This window comes from Ictidomys tridecemlineatus, chromosome 7, assembly GCF_052094955.1.
Source record: "Ictidomys tridecemlineatus isolate mIctTri1 chromosome 7, mIctTri1.hap1, whole genome shotgun sequence".
NCBI lineage: Eukaryota > Metazoa > Chordata > Mammalia > Rodentia > Sciuridae > Ictidomys > Ictidomys tridecemlineatus.
Genome location: NC_135483.1, coordinates 149768049 through 149781032, shown reverse-complemented (window position 1 = coordinate 149781032; position 12984 = coordinate 149768049). Strand labels below are relative to the sequence as shown.

The window sequence follows — 12984 nt, the reverse complement described above, 5'->3', positions numbered from 1 at the left end:
GATATTGGTCTTACAGGAGGGGTTGAATGGTTAATTTTAGTTATATATTATAATACATTCCTAATAAAGGGGCATTATCGTTGAGAGGTAAAGTTTGGGGAAAAGATTCATGTTGGGATTAACATATAAAAATGTATTAAATTAATGAATTAGGATATTTTGTAACATTGGGGCCAATTTTTAATCAATCTCATTGAATGCAGTTTATGTTAGTTTGGCACCTAGGGTATTGAATTTCAACTTAGTTCACTGAGGGAAAGGTCCTAGAAATGAAAAGTTATCATTTTCATATACACAACTTTATGAGCCAAACATATTCATTTTAATATCTAACAAGGAAAAATTCACACTTCCAAATACTATTATTTGGAAGGAATTATTGTTGTTAACAATAATTATTTTTGCAATATGCCAAATACACTAGTGGCTATCTAAGCTACAATTTATCATGAATACAAGTAAACTGAAAAACTTGTCCAACAAATACATGTGACATTAACAAATTAACAATGTGATAACATCTTATGTAACAAAAATGGTACATATTCAGTAAGTAAAAAGTTATAATCTTGTGTCTAAATCATGGTTTCAAATCATCAATTATTTAATGAAAAGGCAATTACAGTAGCATATTTAGAACTGCCACCTAAAATTTAATGTTACAGTCTTCATTTTAGGATGAAAAAATAATAAAATTACCTCCTCCTTTGGAACAAAAGGTGATCAGCCAGCCAATACCAGCAGCAAAAGCAGTTTGTATGGAGTTGACAAAATTTCCTTTAAAGAAAATAAAAGCAAATTTCTGATCACCTATTACTCAATATTGCAACAGTCTTCCAAATGAATTTGTCTTTCTAATCTTATCCTCTTCTAATTCACTGTATTAAGTTATCTTTCTAAAAATCCTCTTAAGTTTGTCAAAATCCTTTACTGGCTCTCCAATTTTTCATCACATAAATCTAAATTCATTATTTCCTTAAGAAGAATATCCAAGATGGCAAGAAAGGCCTCTTGTAATCTGAGTTTTATCTAAATATGTAGACAAAACTCCCGTCTCCCCCCACACCACTCTTAACACATTACATCTTTTTGTCAGATATAGAAACTATTGCCAATTCTCAAAGGCACAGTGCTCTCTGAAGACTTCCTATTCATTTCCACTGGAGACTGGATATGACATCTTCGAAGAAGTATTTTCTAACCTTTCCTCATCTAGGTTATTTCATTTCTTTTTTTTAAGTATTTATTTTTTAGTTATAGTTGGACACAATACCTTTATTTATTTATTTTTATGTGGTGCTGAGGATTGAACCCAGGGCCTTGAACATGCTAGATAAGCACTCTGTCACTGAGCCACAACCCCAGCCCAGGTTATTTCATATATTTTATGCCTCTCTAAGCTTATGTCTATCATAAGAGTTACTGTACTGTATTTTAATTGTTCATTAGTATTTTCCTCATTAAAATAATGAGGTTGTTGATGGCAGGAATTATGTATTTCATTTCTGCAGCCCTAGTAATTAATAGTTTCTGATATATAAGTGGTACCCAAAGAATTAAATAAATATCCCTTTAACCATAAATACTGTCATTTCAAGAATAGTTCAGAGAAATAAGCCTAAAATCACTTGATGAATTAAAAGCCTAAGAAATGTTTTTGAACTTAAATCTGGATAGGCATGAACTTACTTCCTATGCTTATAAAAGCAATAAAACATACATTACTAAACATTTAGCTGCATTTTAAAAACCGCCTTGTCACCTATGTCCATCTTAGATCCATTTCTCATACCTTGTTAAGTTTCTGTAAAAATAACTAGGTTTGGGGCTGGGGATGTGGCCCAAGTGGTAGTGTGCTTGCCTGGCATGTGCGGGGCGCTGGGTTCAATCCTCAGCACCACATAAAAATAAAATAAAAAGATGTTGTGTCCACCAAAAACGAAAAAATAAATATTAAAAATTCTCTCTCTTAAAAAAAATAACTAGGTTGTTAAACATTTACTATTCAGTTGAAGTCAGAGCAATGACACAATTCCTCTTTAAGAAATATGGAAAAGATACTTCAAAATTTCAGTATTATGACCAAAATATTAATACTGCCATTGTAAAACTTAAAATTCCCATTTAAAAGTATCCTTGAACATCAAGCACATTAAGAAATTAAAATTACCTGTTGATAATTCCGACACTGTGCTTCTAATATGCTGCATGGCAAAACTCACTAAACTTTCCTTTGATCTGTCTCCATAATATTTCACTGCAGCCTATTGAATGTTATAAAAAGAGAAATATTTACCTTTTCATTTTAAAACTCACTATGAGGGTATCAAATATTTTGATTTTACATTATTTTAAACAGGTATCTCTCAACAGTGTAGTATCATTTCCAATGATATTCTGAGAAAATGGATAGTACAGATTCTACAGAAAGAATTTGATTAATACTAATAGTTTTAGTTCTATCACAGGAAACTTGGAAAAAGGAGATTGGAGCTTAATATTCAACAAGTTAATATCTACAAAATACTCTGTGAACAACAAACCACAATATGCATGTTGAATAAATTAAGACAGAAACTGAAATTGGAAAACATTTAATTTTGGCATACACCAAAGTTAAAGTAATGGCATTTAAAAGTATTCATAAAATAATCCCAAAGTGAAAAGTGTACGAGTCAATGATCACCTATATTTCAACAAGACAGATCTAAAGAATATTACTATGAGTTCTACGGATATTACTATGAGTATGCATTATTATTATTTAGATGGCACCTAAAGTAACACTTAAAAACCTATATATATGTATACTGTAGTTTATCTAGCCATTTCACTTGTTATTAAGTTCAACAGATTTGAAAATTGCTAATCATCTCTTACCATTCCAGATCTAAAAATGAGGAGGCTAGGATAACTGTTGACTCCTTTCATTCGGCAAAGCATTCTATCATCACCACAGTTCACAGCTCCAATTCGAAGTAATCCATCCACTTCTCTAGCAAAGTCTCTCCACTATGACAGAAAAAGTATATCTCTATTCATTTTTTCTCCTTAAAAACATCTCAAGCTATGAAGCCTTAAAGGAAAAAAATTTTATCAAATAAAACTATACATATGTAAAAATATTTGATAATTATTTAATAGTTATAATTATTACAAATAGAAAAATCCCAACATATTAAAAAATAAAAAAATCAGAAGGTAAAAAATACATACAGTGGGAGCTAAATCATGGCAGTGTGAACATCCTGAGGAGTAAAAGTTTACAAACCACACTTCTCCAGAATTAACAGCAGCATCTAAAAGTACATAAAACCATTTACTAAACGTTACTGTTTATTTTAGTTAAAAAACTTTGAGATTAACAGAAAAAACAGTCATAAATCTTTTATAACTACCTTTATCATTTTCTATAAAAACTTTTTATTTGAAAATATTTCAAATGTCAAACCAACAATAACTTTTAAAAAAAAACTTTCTTAAACCCATATTTGGTAAGAAGCATGCATGAACTGCAAGAAAAATATGGCTCTAAAACTTAAATAAAAAAGACACATGGAAATAACAGCCAACCTTATGTAAGAGCTTGTGTGGATAAGAGAAACAGAACCAGTGAGAAAGATTCAGAGTGAGGTTCCCCTACTATCTATTGCATAGTTTAAGTATGTGGTCAAATCAATTCTGATGCCTATTTTAAATTCTCAAAGAATGAGAAACCTACACAATATAGCAAGGATTGTAGAATTAATTTAATCTTTGCCATAGATAAGACATTTACCTTGGAAAATCATGTTGTTCAAGAAGTACTAGATAAAGGTTTTTATTATTTCAAGACAAATACATATTTGCTAAAATAGATTTGAACATGTCTAACCAGTAATATGTTATAATCTGTAAATGACTTGATGAGGGTAAAGAAACTTAATTCATTTTATAATTTTAACATTGTAAGGGTGTATATGTACATTCAAAGGCACAGGCAATTTGCTTTTGGTTAAGGGTTTTCATACAATTCTACATCAAAATCAGTTATTGGTAATTTTATTTTTTTACTTTTTCCCCCACAATCTATTAGTAATTTTAAAATAAAATTTTCATAAATTATAGTGAGACATCAAAACAAGCATATTGTATTAACTATGCATGATTAACTCAAGTTAATTTGATATATGTATGAGTCAATATTCACCTGTGTTTCAATAAGATAGATTTATGGAAAAATAGTTAATTGTACACTATAGGCAAAATAATTTATAATTTTATCAACTGTTTTTAGCAATGCTTAGAAAGTGACAGACAACGCTGTCTAGGTTAAAACAATTCCCATGTTGGCTCTGACGACCAATGGATGCTAATTTAATTAAAAATCTCAGTAGAATGCAAGCTTTACTAGAAAAAGTGATTACCTTATTAGTTATAACTGTGAAAATGTGTAATTTTGGTACTTTGTTTTTATGGACACTTCTAACACATCTACCCAGTTCTGGATGATTAAGAGTAATAAGATTAAAAGTATTTTCATTAATTTTTTTTTCTTTTTTGAGACAGTCTTGATGTTGTCTAGGTTGGACTTGAACTCATGATCCTCCTGGGATCAGAGGTGTGTTCCACTGTGCCCAGCTACAATTTTTTTTAATACTACATTTTCAGAGCACAAAGAAATGCTTTTACATAACTCAATGACCTAAAAGACTTGAGTATATTTCAAAATCCAATTTTTGGTCTCTGAATTACCCAACTAAAACTGATATCTGTTAATAATTAGATAACTACAACTAATAGTTTCTTTAAACACAGAAAAATGCAACAAAAGGCAGAAGTGCTTTGAGATCCTCTTTCTTATACTATTTTCTAAAGGATGCCTACATTATATGGTACTACTAAGAATGACCAGTACACATGTGAGACATTCTCCACTTTTGCAAATACCATCCAGAACTTGATTATAAAGACTGAAACACTACTGTGCTATAACATATAAAAAGATAAAATGAATATTTACTGAGATAGATGAGAACATTTAAAAGCTGTGAAAGTGTAATCAGATTTTTCCTTCTGAACAAAACTTGAACATTTTGGGCTTTCCCTCCTGGTAAAATTTAACTATGTAATTTGGACTAATTCTGCCACTACTAACAATTGGAAAACTGGACAAAATATAAAAGATCTTTGTTAAAAGTATACCAAACAGTGAAGAATCAGGGGCTAATGGTATGAAAAAAGGTAAAAATTAAAGAGTCAGTGTTTGTCACTTTGAGAAAATGTAGCAGCTGACAAGGAAGAAATGAGCAGAGATTTCAATTGATTTATTGGGCCAGAAGGACAAAAGGGCATTCAGGGCACATCTCAAGAAGGTTTCTGTATATAAAGAACTGGAAAGTGACTAGTCCTCTCAAAATTCAAAGCACAGCTTTTGAATTACGCTATTTGAAACTGCTGGTGATCCTAACTGGAAGAAAATACATTATATTTCCTAGAGGAAGAAAACAAAACTAAAATAATTCTATATTTATGAAAACATAAGACTAAGCAACTCAAAGCAAAAGAAAACAACCGGTAATAGACATGACATACAATTGAGGGTAGTGTGATATTTACATAAATACAAATTGACTCTACCATCTGTTTGACATCTTACTTCTGCTTCTTCAACAACTTCAGAATTATCTTGACTAAGTCTAGTAATATGAAGAGTAGTATTAGATATCAAGTGGAATAATGGCAAATATGTATTGAACTATCAATGTTAGCTAGTAATCTAGTCTTACATTTTGTGGCTGTAATAATTTAAAACTACTATTTGGAGTTCTATGTGAACTGTTAGTGGTTCTCAGCCTTTTCCACATAGTGACACAGCTGAAAAAGCTTGAACTAATGTGCAATATCAGTAAAGTCTCATTCTAGGTGGACTCATAAACTAGTTCATTTGCAGGTTTTGTTCAGTTCCTTTTATTCTATCTGTAATTCCAATGTTTTCTGCCTTCTTGGTCCACACAACACTCACTAAAATAGTAGATGATGAGTGACAATAACAACCACACAGGAAAAGCTACAGATTTATATAGTGAACATGCTGTAAAGTTATGTCCACCAGTTCATCACATGGGTGTTAATTTATCCTACCAATAAGCCAAATGATTCAAAATTTTCCTACTTCCTTTGTAGGGAAGATATATTTTCTCTTTACTCAGAACTTGTATTCACATGCAAAACTTATAACAGGGCATAGTTATTTTTTATGCCTGAATTCACTGATATAAAAAGTTAGAATAAAAGGTAATACTTGCTTAGAAGTAATAAATGGTACAAAATCAAGTGACTATAATATATCTTTTATGATGATAATACATAAAAACATAATATATACTTTTTGCAACTGGTATGCTATTTTAGTTTTCTAAATTAAATGTGATTATAATACAGAAGAATAAAATGAGAATTTAATTTGAGGTTCAATTTATTGCTTTGAAATACAAAAGAATGAATAAACCTATTATTATTGTATAAAGACTGAAAATATAAGAATTGAATCCAGTTTTTGTTAGTTTCTGAAATGAAATATGCATAAATATATTCTTAATATTCATTTTCACACAAATCACAGATCAAATTAAATCTGATTCAAAAATAACCATATACCAATCCAAAATTTTAAAATAAAAAAGCTCAGACATTGGAAGTTTTTCTTTTTCCCCCTTTTTGGTTCTTTTTAGTTATACAAAACATTAGGATTCATTTTGACACAATTATAAAAGCATGGAATATAATTTGCTTTAATTCAGTCCCAAGTATTTCCCACTTCCTTCTCTTCCCCCCTCCCTCTACTCTACTGATCTTTCTTCTATTTATGGAAATTTTTTTGTTTTGCAAATATGCAGCAAGCTAATTTGGCATCCAAATCTGGCGGCCTGAATGGACACAGAGCTACATATTATTTTTATTTCTTTTGTTTGATTTACATATAAATCATATATATGCATTTTTTTCATACATATGCATTTTGCTACAGAAATACTAGTGTCTTTATTAATGGCATACTACCTCTCATTCTTCTGGAAACACTGTTTAATATATAAACAATATTCCATTATTACCTTTCTAAAATCCAAAATGTTTCTAACTTCTGAACACATTTAGATCCAAGAGATGACACTGAGATTGAACTAGTTTTAGAAAATCATGTCTACAAACTTACCAAATTCTCTTCTTTCCAATGTTATGATTTCAGGATCATCATCATAAATACCTAATTTTTAAAATATACAAAAATTATAAACACTTCTCCATAAAAGTAAATTACCACGTAATATTCATTTTTGTTTTAACCATGAAAAAATAAAATTTTTATATAAATTCTCAAACTTGCATAATGTGTAGTAAACTAACAGAAAAACCAACAGGAAATAATACTATTGGTGATATATCTGCAAAGTGATATAAAAATATTAGTTTTCTTAGGCTGGGGCTGTAGCTCAGTGGCAGAGTGCTTGATTGCCCATGTATGAGGCACTGAGTTTGATCCTCAACACCACATAAAAATAAACAAATAAAATAAAGGCTTGCTGTCCATCTACAACTACTAAAAACAAAAATAAAACAACAAAAAAGACATTAGTTTTCTGATCTGGCCTGTCAAGAGTGTGAGTATATTGGGGGGTAGAGGAAGTTCCTAATATTACATAATTTTATCTCCACAGAAAATTTCTATTTTCTAACATTTAGCAGTAAATATGAATTTTACTTACCATAATTAAAATCAATGTGAGAAAATTTCTCATTACTATATAAAATATCCAAATAGTACTAACAATGGATATAAAACCAGGAGTCGGCAACCTTTTTCTATATAGGCCATTAGTAAATATTTGGGGCTTTTGAAGACCTATGATTTTTAATCACAAATACTAAACTCTGCCTTCAAAATGTGAACATATAGCCAACATGAAAACAATTAAGCATAACTGCATTCCAATAAAACATTTTATATAAACAGGTGGTGAGCCAGATTTAAATGGTCAGTAAAATGTAGTTTGCTAACAGCTGACACAGTTATGGAGTTGCAGAAAATATACTTGAAAACATGATTTTGAAAATAAAATCAGAAGCCTTTTCTAAAAACAAATTTAAAATATTTTTGTCAGTTTAATATAAAAGCATATTTCAGTTGTTAAACTGCATTTGAGGTTAATTAATGACTGAGAAATACTGGTTATTCTGCCTTTATACCAGTGTTTGTTTTCTGTCTCCCTTGGTTCCCTTGTTTCCTCCCTCTGTTCTTACCTTATTTTTTGTTACACAGGAGAAGGATGGCATTTCTACTGAAGTAACCATTATTAAACTTAAAAGACTATTTACCCTTTTTGGAAAACACGATGTTCTAGAAATTAATTTTAATGCAAACATATGTAAATGTACATACACACACACACACTTCTTTTTAAGTAGGAATTTTTGGCCAATACACTTTCATATCTGTACAGATAACCTCTGTATACCAAGTGACCTGCCTTAGAATTCCACTCCCAGAGTAAATTCAAAGAAGCAAATCAAGATGATACATATTAAATTCACAAGCTAAGTGGTGAAACAAAATTAACTTTTTTTTAAAATCAGATAATAAAATTCACAACATATGACCTTACCAAAATCATAACGATAATAGTTCCAGCTTTCATATTGGCTTCCTTGATTATCTTCAAGTCCTTTTTCTCCATATTTGTCATATTTCTTCCGAAGATCTTCATCTTTAAGTACTTCATATGCTCTATTTATTTTTAAAAAATCACCATGTGCATTTGGGTTATTCTGTTAAAAAATATTACAAATGACAGTTATTTAAGACACATAATCCAAGTCCTTTCAGAACCTATGTGTAGATTAATTAAAACAAAGATTTTTTGAATACTATATACTAACATGGAGGGGGTTTAGTACAAAGCGATATGAGTAATCATGGGATAAAATCAAGAAATATTTTCTAATTACAAATACAATTGAATAAAAACAAGACTCTGAAATCCTTAATTTTTAAAATATTATTTTTGAAACAATCATAGATTGTAGAATATTTTTCTGAGGCAGATCAATATATTAACTTAAAAAAGTATGTGCTCCAATCCCTCAGATAATTACATAAGAATATAAGCAATAATTCAAAACTGGATTGGCAGTTTTTCTTTTATTATATTTTGGTTTTTGAAGGATGCTTTCATTTAAATAATATATGAATGTAGGTCTACCATCTTTAATTAATTCAATTAAAATTTTTAATTAATTTAATTAAAAGAAAAACTGAAAAAAGTGAAAATCCTAAATATAGATCACAAAGATAATTAACAAGTTCTAAAGAAATACTGTTTCTATTGCTCAGCTTTATGTTTCAGAAATAAAATCTTTTAAAGAAAAATTCTACCTTGAAAAAAAAAACTTAATCATTTGATTCTTAATAATGATGAAAGCTATTATTGAGTTCATTACACAAATTACAAACAGACCATAAAAATTAAAAGTAATTTTAAAGATCACATTATTGGATACACAATCAAATATTTATAAATGGAAGTACATCTGAATACTCTCAAGTTTTAATATATAAAACTTTCTAATTGGTCTGTGGTCTTATGTGTGAAAAAAAAAAGGGAAGTTAAAGCACATAATTATCAGTTATTATTGTCATTTCTGGCAAGACACTAAGTTCTGAAAATTTTTATTTTCTTCTTCTCTAAAACAGTTGATCATAACTTAGTCTACACTAAAAACTCCTTTACAGACATGATAATTTGGAAATTATTATCTTTAATATATGTGCTGAAAATAGTTTTCAAATTAAGAGGGAACTGCCTATTCCTTCCCACCATTCCAGACGAGAATATTTTTCTTCTGTTTTTAACTGAATTGTCACTTCTGGCATGTGACTGTTCCTCAGCACTTTAAACTCTTAACTTCAAAATACTTTAAATATAAAAATGTACTAAAATAATCAGATATTTTCAAAAGCAAAACTTTACTTACTGGGTTTTTATCAGGATGTAACTTCAATGCTAATTTCTTAAAAGCTTGTCTTATTTCTCTACTGCTTGCAGTTTTGGATACTCCAAGTAAACTGTAAAAATCTTGATCTGTGCCCACTAAAACAGCCATATACACTATGAGAAGACAGAGACTGATTCTTTTTAAGTCTCTGATATAGTCATCCTTATTTAACCAGACTCCCATTCTCTTTCTTATATAAGCTCTGATTTCAAAGTGAACATTAAGACTGACTTCTGGGTCCAGCTGATGTAATACGCAAATTTGAGAACTTCTGTCCGCATTACTTCAAGGGTGAATCAAGTATCAATGGATTGTCTCCAAAAATGTTAATCTAAACAGAGAAAACCAGGCAGTTAAAACACATTTCAAATGAAACTGCAATAACATAAATTATTTCAAATAGCACGGTCAAGCCATAAAATGTCCATCAAATGGCAAATCCGTATGAATGATGCAGGATCTATTCTTCATGGCCTTTCCTCACAGCTTCCCTATTTTGGTGGTCAAATTTGTGTAAATCTCAAGACAGCAGTTAAAGGTATTGAGTGGTGGTAACTAGCTAGAACACTCAATCAAATGCACACACACACACAGAGCAATTTATACAATGGGGAAAAACCTCTGATCAGCATCAGAACATAAGGGCAAGAAAAGGATGTATTTTCTTCTTTCTACCTAGCATAGGTGTTGTCCTTTTGTAATACCTTTTTCTTTTTTTAGCTATTTTTACACTCCTTAAAGCTGTGAGGTTTTCTTTTTATTAGATCTCATTTGTAGGAAATATCTTTTCAGGGGACTGGGAGGAAGCACAGTGTTTTTCCACAGGGTCTCTACTTTTCACATAACTTTTAAAAATACAACAGTTAATTACCCTGTTACAATAAGTAACTTAGATGGTAGGCCATCTTTCCCGAGTTTTCTAAGGTGCTTATACTAAATTTGAGTAGAGGCTATTTTACAAAAATAGAATAATAGTTAATGTATTTATACCACAAAGTTCTGAAGTTCAATATGAATAAAACTAAAAACAATAGGAAAAGGAGAATCAGTTATTTAGACAAGTTCACCACTGAAGGGTAAAAAGAATCATTATTTCATCATATCACAAACTAGTACACTTTAGTACCCAAGATTTCAAAATGCTTTGAAAAACTTAACTTTCCAAGCATCCTCAGCCAGTTCTGCCTTTCTTCCTTTAATCCCAAATGCCTCGTTTTAAAAATTCCTCCTTACCTGTGAATGGTCTTCGTCTCGTTTCTAATCCCACCTTTCCATGCCCCCAAACTATACCTTTGGGAAATATACTGATGAAGAAGAAACACCCAGGCTGAAAACAACCTTCAGAAAAAGAGAACATCTCAAACATCACTTTGGGATGAGGTGTTCCTCCCCTGGGGTTGTTCTGTCAGCGTGGGTGTGGCTGAACTGCCCAAGCTGGAGCTCTGGGACAGATGGAAGCTGCAGGTAAATGCTAAGAGCGTTTCGCGAAACGCGAAAGCCTCCCGCAGACATCTCCCCGGAGTGAAATGGGGGAGAGAGTGGAGACGGGGAAACAGGGCTCTCTTGCGCGTGTCCCAAGTGTCAGGTCTGATCAAGAGAAAGGGAACCCGAACTGACCAAAGCTAAAGTGAGAAATGGGAGCAGGAAGCCGGGAACCGACAGACAGAGGGCGGAGCGGGTAGACGGGAGGAAGAGCTGGACGAGAACACCGCACGCCGGTCGTCAGAGCTAAGAAGGGGGGATTCAGGAGCGCAAGTACGCCGACCCTCCCTCCCCGGAGGGCCCAGGCCGCCGCCGGCTCCGGGACAGCCCCAGCCCCCGGCCCATGCCCACCTCCGTGAAGCCTCCAGCGGCTACTCCCCCATCCTCAATCCCCGGCGGACCCTGTCCAGTCGAACCCAAACTGTGCGCGGAGAAGGAAAGCACGCACACCCCGACCGCCAGGCCGCCGAGCTCGGGATGGGGGAGCACGCGCCGCACCGGCAGCGAGAGCGCGCGGACAGCTCCGGTCCGCTCCTCGTTCCTCGCGCGCAGCTCTCCACGGCGAGCCGGGGCGGAGCCTACTGCGGGGCATTGTGGGAAAGGCGTGGAGGACGCGGCCGGAGACCCGCCGCAGCGGCGCGGTGGGGAGGGTGGTGTAGGTTTAGGTTGACGTGGCTGTCTGTCCGGGATCCGGCTCCAGCTCCGGGTCCATCCCGGAGCTGAGGGACGCGGTTAAGATTGCGCAGTCAACGCCCCCGCATTAAATGAGGCAGGCTCCGGCCGCCGGCGGAAGAAAGGATGGGGAAGCCCGCCCCTTCCTGGTCCGGTTGCCTGGGTGACGGCGAAACCCTGAGGGAGGGTTTGGGCGTGAGATTTCCTTAAATCCCCAGTTTTAATAGGAAGTCGAGGACGTGCAAATTTTGTCTGGTTGATGGATGGGAGACACCCCCAAAAGGGAAATTTGGCAGGAAAAGGGGAGATTCCCCGTACTGACACTTCAGGGTGACCCTAGAGAACTAAACAGACAATGGGAAACTTGCAAGAAATAAAAACGCGAGTGTACCAACAAACATTTGAACATTCTCCAGTAGTTCCTGGCTTCTGAGTCGTTCAAGCCAGATACTAGGGCGTTATCCATACTCCTTTCTTTCATCTTGTATCTACATGATCTGGTACAGAATGCATTTTGAACCTGGAGCAATGTAACAACGGAAGTAGCTACACTTAAGGACCATCAAAAGAGAACAACACAACGAAGCTGATACCTATTTATGACATTATGCCCAACACGAAATAAGTTGTGGTGGGTAGCAACTTCATTGGTAGTATGCCAAATATCAGCTTATAAAAATTTTATGACTACATGGGATCTATAGCTAATATTGTAGGAAACAAGAAGAAGTAGAATGAACAAAGCAAGAAATATTAGAAGCAGCCAGATGTGATAATTGTCAACATGTACCAGGAAAT

The 12984-nt window shown here is 33.3% G+C and overlaps 1 protein-coding gene across 2 annotated transcripts in view; it reads right to left on the bottom strand.

The window, feature by feature from the left end:
- Window positions 1-12287, bottom strand: part of Dnajc10 (DnaJ heat shock protein family (Hsp40) member C10) — a 49119-nt gene extending 36832 nt beyond the window's left edge. Inside the window, exons 1-8 of one of the 2 annotated variants that reach the window (XM_005324681.5) lie at window positions 11866-12287; window positions 10012-10363; window positions 8643-8805; window positions 7196-7246; window positions 3217-3299; window positions 2881-3012; window positions 2171-2264; window positions 700-777 (exon numbers count right to left, since the gene is read on the bottom strand). In XM_005324681.5, coding sequence (XP_005324738.1) covers window positions 700-777; window positions 2171-2264; window positions 2881-3012; window positions 3217-3299; window positions 7196-7246; window positions 8643-8805; window positions 10012-10215 — 805 coding nt within the window. In that variant the 5' untranslated portion in view covers window positions 10216-10363; window positions 11866-12287. The remainder of the gene's footprint in view (window positions 1-699; window positions 778-2170; window positions 2265-2880; window positions 3013-3216; window positions 3300-7195; window positions 7247-8642; window positions 8806-10011; window positions 10364-11865) is intronic. The other variant, XM_078017706.1, reaches the window with a different exon arrangement.
- Between the last annotated feature and the right edge of the window lie 697 nt (window positions 12288-12984).